At 46.6% G+C, this 14,985-nt stretch overlaps 1 protein-coding gene across 5 annotated transcripts in view; it reads right to left on the bottom strand.

Annotated features, from left to right (window-relative positions):
- Positions 1-14,985, bottom strand: part of rnf130 (ring finger protein 130) — a 234,660-nt gene that overhangs the window by 40,089 nt on the left and 179,586 nt on the right. Inside the window, exon 7 of one of the 5 annotated variants that reach the window (XM_038796206.1) lies at positions 14,199-14,454. The exons of the other annotated variants lie outside the window; for them this stretch is intronic. Coding sequence (XP_038652134.1) covers positions 14,444-14,454 — 11 coding nt within the window. The 3' untranslated portion in view covers positions 14,199-14,443. Of the gene's footprint in view, positions 1-14,198; positions 14,455-14,985 lie in introns of those variants that run through there. 5 annotated transcript variants of the gene reach the window in all.

The raw sequence follows: 14,985 nt of genomic DNA, 5'->3' as shown, positions 1-14,985 counted from the left end.
GACTGGAAGGGGAACCTCCGGTGGTGGTGTTCCCAGGTATCTGCTGTCTTGTCCTTCCAGATGGTTGCAGTCGTGAATTTGGGAGATGCTGCCCAAGGAACCTTGGTGAGTTTCTGCTGTGCATCTTGTACATGGTACACATGGCTGCCGCTGTTTGTCGTTGGTGGAAGGATTGAATACTTGTGCATGGGTACTAATCAAGCAGGTTGGTTTGTCTTGGGTGGTGTTGAGCTTCTTCTGCGTCATTGGTGCTGAACTCATCCAAGCAAATGAAAAGTATTCCATCACACTCCTGACTTGTGTCTTGTAGACGGTGATCAGGCTTTGGGGAGTCAAAAGATGAGGTACCTGCTCTTGTAGCCACAGTATTTATATGGCTAGTCCAGTTCTATATCGTCTAGGTCTCACTGCATTTGGATATGGACTGCTTCAGTATCTGAGGAGTCACAAATGGTGCCAAACATTGTACAGTCATCAGCGAACATCCCCATTTCTAACCTTACAATGGAAGGAAGATCATTGATGAAGTGGCTGAAGATGGTTTGGCCTAGGGCACTACCTTGAGGAACTCCTGCAGTGATGTCCCAGAACTGAGATGATTGACCTTCAGCCACCCCAACCATCTTCCATTGTGAAAGGTATGACTCCAACCAGTGGAGGGTTATCCCCATGATTCCCATTGAGTGCAGTTTTGCTAGGATTCTTTGATGCCATACTAGGTCAAATGCTGCTTTGATGTCAAGGGCAGTCATTCTCACCTCAACTCTGGAGTTCAACTCTTTTGTCCATATTTGAACCAAGGATGTAAAAAGGTCAGGAGCTGAGTGACCAACATTATACCATTGTTTAAAAAAGGCAGGAAAATCAGAATAATTATGTGCCAGTTAGGTTAAATTTGGTTGTGGGCAAATTATTGGAATCAATTCTGAGAAACAGCAGAAACCTTAATTTAGAAAGGTATTATGAGTGATCGAGATCAAGTAAATAGGGATGACCATTTTACCTGGGCAAAGGCGTTAAAACCCAGGAGGCATAGATTAATCATTGAAATACAGCAAAGATTTGTAAAGGAAAGATTATGTATGATTAATAGTATTGATCTTTTTTGGGGAGGTACCAGCTACTGGTGGGAGAGTCCAGAACTAGGGGTCATAGTTTGAGGATAAGGGGTAAAGCATGTTGATTGGTTTAACCAGGTCGGTCAAGAATGAGGAGGAGTTTATAGAATGTATCCGCGATAGTTTCCTGGAACAGCATGTAATGGAACCTACGATAGAACAAACAATCCTAGATCTGGTCCTGTGTAATGAGACAGGATTGATTAATGATCTCATAGTTAGGGATCCTCTCGGAAGGAGCAATCACAATATGGTGGAATTGAAAATACAGATGGAGCGTGAGAAGGTAAAATCAAATACTAGTGTTTTGTGCTTAAACATAGGAGATTACAATGGGATGAGAGAAGAGCTAGCTAAGGTAGCTTGGGAGCAAAGACTTTATGGTGAAACAGTTGAGGAACAGTGGAGAACCTTCCAAGCGATTTTTCACAGTGCTCAGCAAAGGTTTATACCATCAAAAAGGAAGGACGGTAGAAAGACGGAAAATCGACTGTGGATATCTTAGGAAATAAGGGAGTATCAAATTGATGGAAAAAGCGTACAGAGTGGCTGATGCGACCATCAATTCACTCGAGACATGAGTAGAAGTAAACCGTGGCTTTAATCAACTTAGAACAGTGCCTGCCTGCGACTGAACCAATGCTGAGAACGGCCGACAGGTTGACTGCTCTTTATACCTCCCTTCAAGGGGAGGAGCCATGGGCGGAGCCCATACATGCCCCAACATGTTCCCCTATGGATAATGCCATACAATGGCCCATAGGAGAAGCCCACAAGGGCAACAGCATAGCACAGATACAAATACAAGGGCAACAGCACAGATACAAATACAATGGAGGTTATTGGCATAATACATTCACCACATTCACCCCCTGTTAGAAAAATGAAGTCTGGCGGGGGTGACGGGTTCATAAGTTCAGCTGGTCCGGCGCACGGATTGTGCGCTGTGATCGCCGAAGCTCTGGCGTTGTTGCTGGCCCGGGTGTCGAACTCATCTGTGCTGGCATCGATAGTGAGGGCGCCGGTGCGGGTACAGACGTGGATTCCGGGAGCGTCTCTTCTGGAGCTTCATTCCTGTGGATTGGTGAAGGGGGAATGGTGGGCGGGAGGGAGTGCGGGAGCCATATAGGGGCAGGCGCGCTGGTCATGGTAGGTTGGGCGGGATATGGTGGAGGGGTGGTGGTGGTGGAACCGGCAGGCGCCAGGTCCTGGAGGGAGACCGTATCCTGTCGGCCATCGGGGTGTTCGATATAAGCATGCTGGGGGTTGGAGTGTAGGAGCTGGACTCTCTCTACCAGAGGATCGGACTTATAGCGCCTGAAATGCTTTCTGAGTAGGACTGGCCCCGATGTCTTCAGCCAGGAAGAGAGGCTCCTGAGGTGGATCTTCTAGGGTAAAAAAATAGGCGGTCATGAGGGGGCTCGTTTGTGGCCGTGCAAAGTAGGGACCTAATAGAGTGGAGCGCATCAGGGAGGACCTCCTGCCAGTGGGAAACTGGGAGATTCCTGGACCGCAAGGTCAGTAGGACGGTCTTCCAGACCGTCGCGTTCTCCCTCTCCACCTGCCCGTTTCCCCTGGGGTTATAACTGGTAGTCCTGCTCGAGGCGATGCCCTTACTGAGCAGGTACTGACGCAGTTCGTCGCTCATGAACGACGAGCCCCGGTCACTGTGGACAAAATTGGGGAAACCAAACAGGGTGAAGACACTATGTAGGGCTTTAATGACGGTGGACGTGGTCATGTCGGGGCAAGGGATTGGAAAGGGGAAGCGGGAGAACTCATCAATAATATTGAGGAAATATGTATTGTGGTTATTGGAGGGGAGGGGTCCTTTGAAATCGATACTGAGGCGCTCAAATGTCCGGGATGCCTTTCCCAGGTGGGCCTTATCTGGTCGATAGAAGTGCGGTTTACACTCTGCACAGATCTGGCAGTCCCTGGTCAATGCTCTGACCTCCTCGGTGGAGTAGGGCAGGTTGCGGGCCTTGATATAGTGGATAAGACGGGTGACCCCCGGGTGACAGAGGTCATCATAGATAGTCCGTAGTCGATCATCTTGCGCGCTGGCGCATGTGCCGCGGAACAGGGAATCTGGGGGCTCGTTGAGCTTCCCAGGACGATATACTATATTGTAATTATAGGTGGAGAGTTCGATCCTCCACCTCAAGATCTTATAGTTCTTGATTTTGCCCCGCTGCGTATTGTCGAACATGAAGGCTACCGATCGTTGGTCGGTGACGAGGGTAAACCTCCTACCAGCGAGGTAGTGTCTCCAGTGCCGTATGGCTTCCACGGTGGCTTGGGCCTCCTCCTCAACTGAGGAGTGCCGAATTTCGGAGGTGGTGAGGGTGCCCGAAAAAAACGCTACCGGTCTGCCTGCTTGATTGAGGGTAGCGGCGAGAGCGACTTCTGAAGCGTCGCTCTCCACCTGGAAGGGGACGGACTTGTCCACCGCGCACATCGCGGCTTTGCCGATGTCCGCCTTGATGCAGCTGAAGGCCTGGCAGGCCTCAGTTGCCAGTGGGAAGATGGTGGCCTTGATTAGTGGGCGGGCTTTGTCCGTATAGTTGGGGACCCACTGGGCATAATATGAAAAAAACCTGAGGCACCTCTTCAGGGCCTTGGGGCAGTGGGGAAGGGGAAGGTCCTAGAACCCCGTTTTCCATGACGTAGCCGAGGATGGCTAGTCTGGTTGTGCGGAAAACTCATTTCTCCTTGTTGTACGTGAGGTTAGGGTTTGGGTGGTTTGGAGAAACCTGTGGAGATTGGCGTCGTGGTCCTGCTGATCACGGCGGCAGTGGTGACAATGTCCAAGTACGGAAATGTGGCCCGCAGCCCATACTGGTCCACAATTCGGTCCAATGTTCTTTGGAACACCTAAACCTCGTTCGTGACGCCAAAGGGGACCTGGAGGAAGTGGAAAAGGCGGACGTCTGCCTCAAAAGCCGTGTAGTGGCGGTCCCCCGGGCGGATTGGGAGTTGGTGGTATGCAGACTTTAGATCCACCGTGGATAACACCCGGTAGTGTGCAATCTGGTTTACCATGTCTGCAATCCGGGGAAGGGGGTACGCATCGAGTTGCGTGTACCGGTTTATGGTCTGGCTGTAAACAACCACCATCCGGAACTTTCCCCCGGTCTTGACGACCACCACCTGAGCTCTCCAGGGGCTATTACTGGCCTCTATGACTCCTTCACGTAAGAGACGCCGGACTTCGGATCTAATAAACACCCTGTCCTGCAGGCTATACTTCCTGCTGCGATTGGCCACTGGCAATCTACAACCATCCGGTTCCTTTCCCTGGTCTTGACGACCACCCCTGAGCTCTCCAGGGGCTATTGCTGGCCTCGATGACTCCCTCCCGCAAGAGTCGCTGGAGCTCGGACCTGATTAAAGTCCTGTCCTGTATGCTATACTTCCTGCTTCTGGTAGCGACTGGTTTGCAGTCAGCGGTGAGGTTTGCGAAGAGTGGGGGAGGGTCGACTTTTAGGGTCGCGAGGCTGCATATGGTGATTGGGGGTAGGGGCCCCCTGAACTTCAGGGTTAGGCTCCTGAGGTTGCATTGGAAATCCAGTCCCAATTGGAGAGGAGCGCAGAAGTCTGAGAGCACATAAAATTTAAAATTGGCGTACTCGGCGCCCTGTATTGCTAGGGTTGCGGTAGTGCGACCCAGAGGCGAAGGAGATGGTTTGGTGCGCTGGGAAAATTGTGAGCGATCAGCGTCTTACCATGTCCGGGTGAATGAAGCTCTCTGTGCTCCCGGAGTCGAAAAGGCAAGGTGTTGCGTGCCCGTTTACCCGGACGGTCATCATAGAGCTCTGGAGGTGCTTGGGTCGCGACTGGTCCAGGGTGACCGCGCTGAGTTGCAGGTAGTCGGCGTGGTCGGAGGTACTGGGGTGGCTCCGCGATGGCTGCCCTGGTTGATCATACGATTCGAGCGGCATAACAGATGGCATCCAAGATGGCGGCCCCCATGGATCGTACGTGGCCGGCCGCGTGGGGGAGGATGGCCAAGATGGTGGCCCCTGTGAGTCGCATGTGCTGTGAGGGCTGGAAGATGGCTGCCCCCACAGATAGCACGAGGCTGATGAAGCGTCTGCAGGGGGCGGAGTTGGCAGACATGCTGCCACACTGCAGGGTCTGCGGGCCTGTGAGTCTGAGGATCGGGCCTGTGAGTTCGAGTTCTTGGATCTGGCCAGGCAAACTTTGGCAAAATGTCCTTTTCTCCTGCAGCTGCTGCAGTTCGCGTTACGAGCTGGGCAGTGCTGCCGGGGGTGTTGGGACTGGCCTCAGAAATAGCAGGGTAGCCCCCCCATGATGGGCGGGCGGCCACGCGGCACAGGCCTGGGGTAGTCTTTGATCGGGGGTCCACGAGGGGGTCGCGTGGTCAGCCGAGGTCGCGTGGTCAGCCAGGAACGCGTTAATGCTCTGGAACGCTACTTCCAGAGAGGAGGCTAACTTTACCGTCTGATCCAGGACTAGGGCCCCCTTTTTCAGTAGGCGCTGTCTCATGTAGTTGGACCGGACTCCCACCACGTAGACGTCTCAGATGGCGAGTTCCATATGTTGAGTGGCCGTAACGGCCTGGTAGTTGCAGCTGCATGCGAGGACTTTGAAGTCGTGTAGGTAGTCTAGCGATTCTCCGGGACGCTGGCGGCGAGTGTTGAGGATGTGTCGTGCGTAGACCTCATTCACGGGCTGTACATAGAGGCGTTCGAGCATCGCGAGGGCGTCTGCATAGGAGGAGGCCCCGTCGAGTTGAACAGAGATTCGATGGCTCACCCGTGTGTGGAGGAGACTCAGCTTCTGTTCGTCGGTGACGGAAGGAGTGGAGAAGGCTGAGAGATAGGCCTTGAAGCAGCGGAGCCAGTGCGAAAAAAATTTATTTTGCCTCCGTGGCCTGCGGATCGAGTTCCAGTCGGTCAGGTTTGAGGGCCGATTCCATAGTTGCACTTAAGTTGATTAAATAGATGCGACCATTAATTCACTCGAGACATGAGTAGAAGTAAAACATGGCTTTAATCAACTTAGAACAGTGCCTGCCTGCGACTGATCCAATACTGAGAACCGCCTATAGGTCAACTGTTCTTTAAACCTCCCTTCAAGGGGAGGAGTCATGGGTGGAGCCCATACATGCCCCAACATGTTCCCCTATGGATAATGCCATATAATGGCCCATAGGAGAAGCCCACAAGGGCAACAGCATAGCACAGATACAAATACAAGGGCAACAGCACAGATACAAATACAATGGTGGATTATACATTCACCACAGTGGCAAAGATTAGTGGGAGACTAGAGGACTGGGAAATCTTTAGGGGGCAACAGAAAGCTACTAAAAAAGCTATAAAGAGTAAGATAGACTATGAGAGTAAACTTGCTCAGAATATAAAAGCAGATAGTAAAAGTTTCTACAAATATATAAAACAAAAAAGAGTGGCTAAGGTAAATATTGGTCCTTTGGAGGATGAGAAGGGAGATTTAATAATGGGAGATGAGGAAATGGCTGAGGAACTGAACAGGTTTTTTGGGTCGGTCTTCACAGTGGAAGACACAAATAACATGCCAGTGACTGATAGAAATTAGGCGATGACAGGTGAGAACCTTGAGATGATTGTTATCACTAAGGAGGTAGTGATGGGCAAGCTAATGGGGCTAAAGGTAGACAAGTCTCCTGGCCCTGATGGAATGCATCCCAGAGTGCTAAAAGAGATGGCTAGGGAAATTGCAAATGCAGTAGTGATCATTTACCAAAATTCACCAGGCTCTGGGGTGGTCTTGGTGGATTGGAAATTAGCAAACGTGACACCACTGTTTGAAAAAGGAGGTAGGCAGAAAGCGGGTAATTATAGGCCAGTGAGCTTAACTTTGGTAGTAGGGAAGATGCTGGAATCTATCATCAAGGAAGAAATAGCGAGGTATCTTGATGGAAATTGTACCATTGGGCAGACGCAGCATGGGTTCATAAAGAGCAGGTCGTGCCTAACTAATTTAGTGGAATTTTTTGGGGACATTACCAGTGTGGTTGATAAAGGGGAGCCAATGGACGTGGTATATCTGGATTTCCAGAAAGCCTTTGACAAGGTGCCACAAAAAAGGTTGCTGCATAAGATAAAGATGTATGGCATTAAGAGGAAAATTAGTAGCATGGATAAAGGGTTGGTTAATTAATAGAAAGCAAAGAGTGGGGATTAATGGGTGTTTCTCTGGTTGGCAATCAGTAGCTAGTGGTGTCCCTCAGGGATCAGCGTTGGGCCCACAATTGTTCAAAATTTACATAGATGATTTGGAATTGGGGACCAAGAGCACCGTGTCCAAGTTTGCAGACGACACTAAGATGAGTGGTAAAGCAAAAAGTGCAGAGGATACCGGAGGTCTGCACAGGGATTTGGATAGGTTAAGTAAATGGGCTAGGGTCTGGCAGATGGAATACAATGTTGACAAATGTGAGGTTATCCATTTTGGTAGGAATAACAGCAAAAGGGATTATTATTTAAATGATAAAATATTAAAACATGCTGCTGTGCAGAGAGACCTGGGTGTGCTAGTGCATGAGTCGCAAAATGTTGGTTTACAGGTGCAACAGGTGATTAAGAAGGCAAATGGAATTTTGTCCTTCATTGCTAGAGGGATGGAGTTTAAGACTAGGGAGGTTATGTTGCAATTGTATAAGGTGTTAGTGCGGCCACACCTGGAGTATTGTGTTCAGTTTTGGTCTCCTTACTTGAGAAAGGACGTACTGGCGCTGGAGGGTGTGCAGAGGAGATTCACTAGGTTAATCCCAGAGCTGAAGGGGTTGGATTATGAGGAGAGGTTGAGTAGACTGGGACTGTACTCGTTGGAATTTAGAAGGATGAGGGGGGATCTTATAGAAACATTTAAAATTATGAAGGGAATAGATAGGATAGATGCGGGCAGGTTGTTTCCACTGGCGGGTGAAAGCAGAACTAGGGGGCATAGCCTCACAATAAGGGGAAGCAGATTTAGGATTGAGTTTAGGAGGAACTTCTTCACCCAAAGGGTTGTGAATCTATGGAATTCCTTGCCCAGTGAAGCAGTTGAGGCTCCTTCATTAAATGTTTTTAAGATAAAGATAGATAGTTTTTTGAAGAATAAAGGGATTAAGGGTTATGGTGTTCGGGCCGGAAAGTGGAACTGAGTCCGCAAAAGATCAGCCATGATCTCAATGAATGGCGGAGCAGGCTCAATGGGCCAGATGGCCAGCTCCTGCTCCTAGTCCTTATGCTCTTAAAACATTTAGGATTGAGGAGAGGAGAAATTTCTTTACCCAGAGAGTGGTAAATCTCGAGAATTCACTACCACAGAAAGTAGTTGAGGCCAAAACGAGTAATTTCAAGGAAGAATTGACGTAGCTCTTGGGGCTAATGGGATCAAGGGATATGGGGTGGGGGGATCAGGATATTGAACTTAATGATCAACCATGATTTCTGAGCAGGCTCGAATAGCCTAATGGCCTCCTCCTATTTCGATTTTCTATGTATGGAACATAGAACATACAGTGCAGGAGGCCATTCGGCCCATCGAGTCTGCACCGACCCATTTAAGCCCTCACTTCCACCCTATCTCCGTAACCTAATAACTCCTCCTAATCTTTTGGGTCACTAAGGGCAATTTAGCATGGCCAATCCACCTGACCTGCACGTCTTTGGACTGTTGGAGGAAACCGGAACACCCGGAGGAAACCCACGCAGACACAGGGAGAATGTGCAGACACCGCACAGACAGTGACCAAGCGGGGAATCAAACCTGGGACCCTGGTGCTGTGAAGCCACAGTGCTCTCCACTTGCGCTACCGTGCTGTGAAGAGTGAAGGTTTAGACGGGCAGCATGGTCGGCGCAGGCGTGGAGGGCCTGTTCCTGTGCTGTACTTTTCTTTGTTCTTTTCTTGACAAGGTTGTTTTTGCAGCTGGAAGGAACCCTTGGGGTTCTACATGCTCAGTATTTGGTCACTTGCTTTTCTTAGTTTATATTAAAGATTTGGATTTCAAATGATTTAGAACAAAAGTGAAGCTTGACAGAAGGTATCTTATACTTGACTCAGAAGTCTCTCAATTCATTTTACAACATGCTATAAAGAAAGTGGATCAGTATTTGGTTCCTTGCTTTTCTTAGTTTATATTAATGATTTGGACTCAAATGTAGAAGGCAAAATGAAGAAGTTTGTAGATGATACAAAAAGTGGCCATGTGGTTGCTATTGAGGAGGAAAGCTTTAGACTGCAGAAGCTATAGATGGTCTGGGTAATTCAGGGAAAAGTGGAAAGTGGAATTCAATCCAGAAAACTGTGATGCAATGCATTTCGGGAGGTGTCACGAGAGAGTAGACAATAAATGGGAAGAGATACTGTGTAGCGTGAGGGAAGAGTTTTTGGAGTATCCACAGTTCCTTAAAGAGTGCAGGACAAGACAGGTCAACAAAGGCACACAGCCGCAACGTTGAATTGAAGAGCAGGTAAATTATGCCAGAACTGGTTAGATCACAGCTTGAGTATTGCATACAATTCTGGTCACCACATTATGGGAAAGATCCGATTGCACTGGAGAGGATGTAGAGGAGATTTAAGAGCGTGTCCGATGCAGTGCCACAAAACAGACTTGAGAAAAGTTATAGCTCATGGAATAAAAGGGACAGTAGCGACATGAATACAAAATTGGCTGAAGAGCAGGAAGCAGAGTGTAACTGTCAACAGATATTTTTGGGCTGGAGGAAAGTTTGTAGTGTTCCCAGGAGTTGGTATTGGGACCCTTCTTTTCCTGATATATATTAATGACCTAGGGCGGTATTTACCGACCAACCTGCCGTGTGTTTTTCGGCGGCCCGCTAGCAGGATTTACTGACCCTGCAGTTGTCAACAGGATTTCCCGGTGACTACACCCCTCATCGCCAGAAAACCCATGTCGGTGTGGGACCGAAATATACCACTGGCGTGAACGGTAGGTAGATCGCACCCCTAGATCTTGGTCTGCAGGAGAAAATTTCAAAGTTTACAGATTATACGAAACTTGGATGTCTGTAAACTGTGAGGAGTTTAGAACCTCAAAAGGACAGAGACAAGTGGATAGAATCGGCAGATAGGTGCCAGATGAAGCTCAATGTGGAGAAGAGCGAAGTGAGGCATTTTGGTAGGAAGGACATGGAGCGACAATACAAAATAAGGGGTAAAATTCTTAAATGAAAAATGAAAATCGCTTATTGTCACGAGTAGGCTTCAATTAAGTTACTGTGAAAAGCCGCTAGTCGCCACATTCCGGCGCCTGTCCGGGGAGGCTGGTACGGGAAAGGGGTGCAGAAGCAGAGGGGCCTGGTTGTATATGTACGTAGATTTTTGAAGGTGGCAGGACAGGTAGAGAGAGCAGTTAGTAAAGCAGTTAATGACTAAACTTCAGGTGTATGAATCGATTGGAGAGGTTGGGACTGTTTTCCTTGAAGAAAAGACTACGGAGATTTGATAGGGATAACAAAGAACAAAGAAAAGTACAGCACAGGAACAGGCCCTTCGGCTCTCTAAGCCTGCGCCGACCATGTTGCCCGTCTAAACTAAAATCTTCAACACTTCCGGGGTCCGTATCCCTCTATTCCCATCCTATTCATGTATTTGTCAAGATGCTCGTTAAACTTCACTATCGTCCCTGCTTCCACCACCTCTTCCGGCAGCGAGTTCCAGGCACACACTACCTTCTGTGTAAAAAACTTACCTTGTGCATCTCTACTAAACCTTGCCCATTGCACCTTAAACCTATGCCCCCTTGTAATTGATCCCTCTACCCTGGGAAAAATGTCTCTGACTATCCACTCTGTCTATGCCCCTCATAATTTTGTAGACCTCTATCAAGTCGCCCCTCAACCTCCTTCATTCCAGTGAGAACAAAGCAAGTTTATTCAACCTCTACTCATAGCTAATGCCCTCCATACCAGGCAACATCCTGATAAATCTCTTTTGCACCCTCTCTAAAGCCTCCACATCCTTCTGGTAATATGGCGACTAGGATTGAACACTATACTCCAAATGTGGCCTAACTAAGGTTCTATACAGCTGCAACATGACTTGCCAATTTTTATACTCAATGCCCGGCCAATGAAGGTAAGTATGCCTATGCCTTCTTGACTACCTTCTCCACCTGTGTTGCCCCTTTCAGTAACCTGTGGGCCTATTCACCAAGATCTCTCTGACTGTCAATACTCTTGAGGGTTCTACCATTCACTGTATATTCCCTACCTGTATTAGACCGTCCAAAATGCATTACCTTATATTTGTCCGGATTAAACTCCATCTGCCATCTCGCCACCCAAGTCTCCAAACAATCTAAATCCTGCTGTATCCTCTGACAGTCCTCATCGCTATCCGTAACTTAATAATCAGACCAATTACATTTTCCTCCAAATCATTTATATATACTGTGAACAGCAAAGGTCCCAGCACTGATCCCAGCGGAACACCACTAATCACAGCCCTCCAATCAGAAAAGCACCCTTCCATTGCTACTCTCTGCCTTCTATGACCTAGCCAGTTCCGCATCAATTCTTGCCAGCACACCTCTGATCCCGTGTGACTTCACGTTTTGTACCAGTCTGCCATGAGGGACCTTGTCAAAGGCCTTGTTGAAGTCCAGATAGACAACATCCACTGCCCTACCTGCATCAATCATCGTTGTGACCTCCTCGAAAAAGTCTTTGTTCAAAATCATGAGGGGGTTGGGCAGAGTAGATAGGGAGAAACTGTTCCAACTCATTAAGGGATCAAGGACAAGAAGGCACAGATCAAAAGTGATTTGCAAAATAAACAAATATGATGAGAGAAAAAATCTTTCACACAACGAATGGTTCCGGTCGGGACTGCACTGCCAGGAAGTATGGTGGAGGGAGGTTCAATCAAGGCATTCAAGAGGGCATTAGAATAGAAACAATGTGCAGAGATATGGGGAAAAGGAAGGGAAATGGCACTAAATCAGAATACTCATTTGGAGAGTGGTGCAGACATAATGGGCTGAATGGCCTCTTTCTCGCCATAACAATTGCGATACTGTGTTACCAAAATATTTGGTTATGAAGAAAGATTGAATAGGCCGGGTTGTTTTCCTTGAAAGAGAGGAGGCTGAGGGGATGACTTAATTGAAGTGCATAAAATTTTAAGGGACCGAGATAGAGCAATTATAGTTGACCTATTTATCTTAGCAGAGGGTTCAAAACTATGGGGCAGAGATTTAAAGAAATTTGTAGAAGCATTGGAGAGGAAGGAGGAATCATTTTTTCACCCAGAGGGCAGTAGGAATCTAGAACTCACTGCCTCAAAGGGTGGTAGTGGGATAAACTCTGACCATATTCTAAAATATCTACTCAAAGAGCTTGACCTGCAGGGCTATGGATGTACTGCAGGACAATGGGTTCAGACTGGGTTGCTCTTCATTGACCAGCACAACTTTAAAAAAATGTAGAGCTATTCTTTAAAAGATGAATGAAACAAGTGTTCAAAAATTTGTGGAATAGTTTTCTAATTTTAGTAAATTGGTATCAATTATATTCACTGACAGTACATAGATGTGATTTACATACAACGTTTGACATTGTTCAGTTTCCTGCATTCCTTTTGTCAGTAGCGATAGTTCTCTTTTTGCATAGATCAAATGATTTAGAACAAAAGTGAAGCTTGACAGAAGGTATCTTATACTTGACTCAGCAGTCTCTCAATTCATTTTACAACATGCTATAAAGGAAGTGGATCAATATTTGGTCCCTTGCTTTTCTTAGTTTATATTAATGATTTGGACTCAAATGCAGAAGGCAAAATAAAGAAGTTTGCAGATGATACAAAAAGTGGCCATGTGGTTGCTAATGAGGAGGGAAGCTGTAGACTGCAGAAGCTATAGATGGTCTGGTGAATTCAGCGGTAAAGTGGAAAATGGAATTCAATCCAGAAAACTGTGAGATTGATGGTAATACTTTGCGAGACCAGGATTACAACTCTCACCACTTGCCCTTTCTCCCCCTGTAGTCATGATAAAAATATTGTTGAGGGTAGAGGCATAACTTGCTGTTCTGGTCTGTGTGGAAGATACTATTAATATATGAGTGACTTGACAGCAATTCACTTTTTTAGTTCGCAGTGGTCAACTCTGACCACAACACAGCAGTCCCCTCACATCATTTGTCTTTAAATCTGTGAAATTGTAACTAAAATAAAAGGCTATGCACTTAGTACCTCAAAACGGATATGTGACTTTAGATTTGGAAACACACCAAGTAAGTCATATCGATTTATTCCGATACAGAGATGATTCACCAATCTTATGTTGGCAAATTCAACAAGCAAGGTTGCTATCTGTTGATTTTGAAGTCCAATTTTATGAGAGGGATGTCCAAAAGGTTGTAAGATTTAGGCCACATGTCTACTTTTGGAAATAAAGTCAGAAAATTTCCTACTGTATCTGATATTTCTGAGACTTTTTTGATGAATTTACAGCAAAATAAAAAAAAACCTTTCTAAAGTTGGATTTGGAAAAAGGGGACATCTTACTTTGACTACTGGCAACTTACTATGCTTTAGTGGCAAGCACAACAACCAAGAGATGTGCTGCACATTTTATATTGGGCTATAAATAAAAACCACCAATCTATAGGGATGTGTAAAATTGTAGACAGGAGTTGACCATGCTATAGAGCAGTAATGGAGGCAGGCATACGCAGAATTTCCCAATTGTGTTTCCGCCGGGTCCCTGTCATTATCCTGACTTCCGTCCATTTTCCTGAAAGCTGGATCGGACAATGGAAGAGTTACATTCTTGCCGGCAGCAGATACCCCGCTAATCAATTAAAAAGCCAATTAAAGCCCTCCAGTCAGATGGGGTTGGGAGCATGGTAGATGCCCAGAGGCAGCTTTCTGGCAGCAGGCTAGGGCCACCCAACGCTTCAGGATCATTTTGAGGCCCCTTGCAGCTGCCGCACCTGGCCATGTGGGGTTTTCTCTCCACAATGGTGCTCTGGAAATTTAGGTCTTTTAAAATTTGAAATACGTTCAAAGTGACGAGAGGGCAGCTCAAAATGGGGGTACATCTCTCTTCCTTACCTGCAATGGAAAGTAGCAGCTCCTTCAATTCTGGAAGACCGTTCAGCTTTGAGAGCGTTCCTGCTGTTCTTAATTGGACATTGAGCATGCCTTCTGGGCACTAATTGGCCAATCCAGCAAAACTTGACATTAGCAGGGTCAGAACCACATTTGATCCCAACATCAGGTTCTGACCTAAAAACACAAAATCTTGGACCTTGTCTCAGTGCTCAATCCCTTCCTCCTGCAAAACATTTTCTTTTGTCTACCTAGCAACTAATTATCAGGAAGAAACAAAAAGAAAGAAGGCTACGTGATTGATTGCCAGCATTAAAGCACAGTATTGTAAATAATTGACTGATAATAAATCTGTTCTTAAAAACAACTTTAAACCAGGCATAGAGCATACAACTATTAAGGCTGAAACAATATAATTTCAAGACATAAATTAAAAGTTACCCTTTGTTAAAACCACTTCAGAAAAATATCCTTTGTACAACTTAGAACATATTTAAAGCATTATATACCTTTGTAAATACAGGAGGAAGCCATTCTGTCCATTATGCCTGTGCCAGTTCTTTGAAAGTTACACAATTAGTTTTACTCCCTTTGCACTTTCCATGTAGTGCCATATGTTTTTTCTTTTTTAAGTATTTATTTAATTCCCTTCTGAAAGTTACTATTGAACCATGCTTCTGCCACCCTTTCATTCAGTGCATTCCAGATCATTACAAGTCAAGAATTATAAAAAATTCTCAATCTCTCGATCAATTCTTTTTCCAATTGCCGTAAATCTGTGTCCTCTGT

This window comes from Scyliorhinus canicula, chromosome 4 (assembly GCF_902713615.1).
Source record: "Scyliorhinus canicula chromosome 4, sScyCan1.1, whole genome shotgun sequence".
Classification (NCBI taxonomy): domain Eukaryota; kingdom Metazoa; phylum Chordata; class Chondrichthyes; order Carcharhiniformes; family Scyliorhinidae; genus Scyliorhinus; species Scyliorhinus canicula.
Note: the sequence above shows the minus strand (reverse complement) of the source record. Positions and strands in the feature narration are given on the sequence as shown.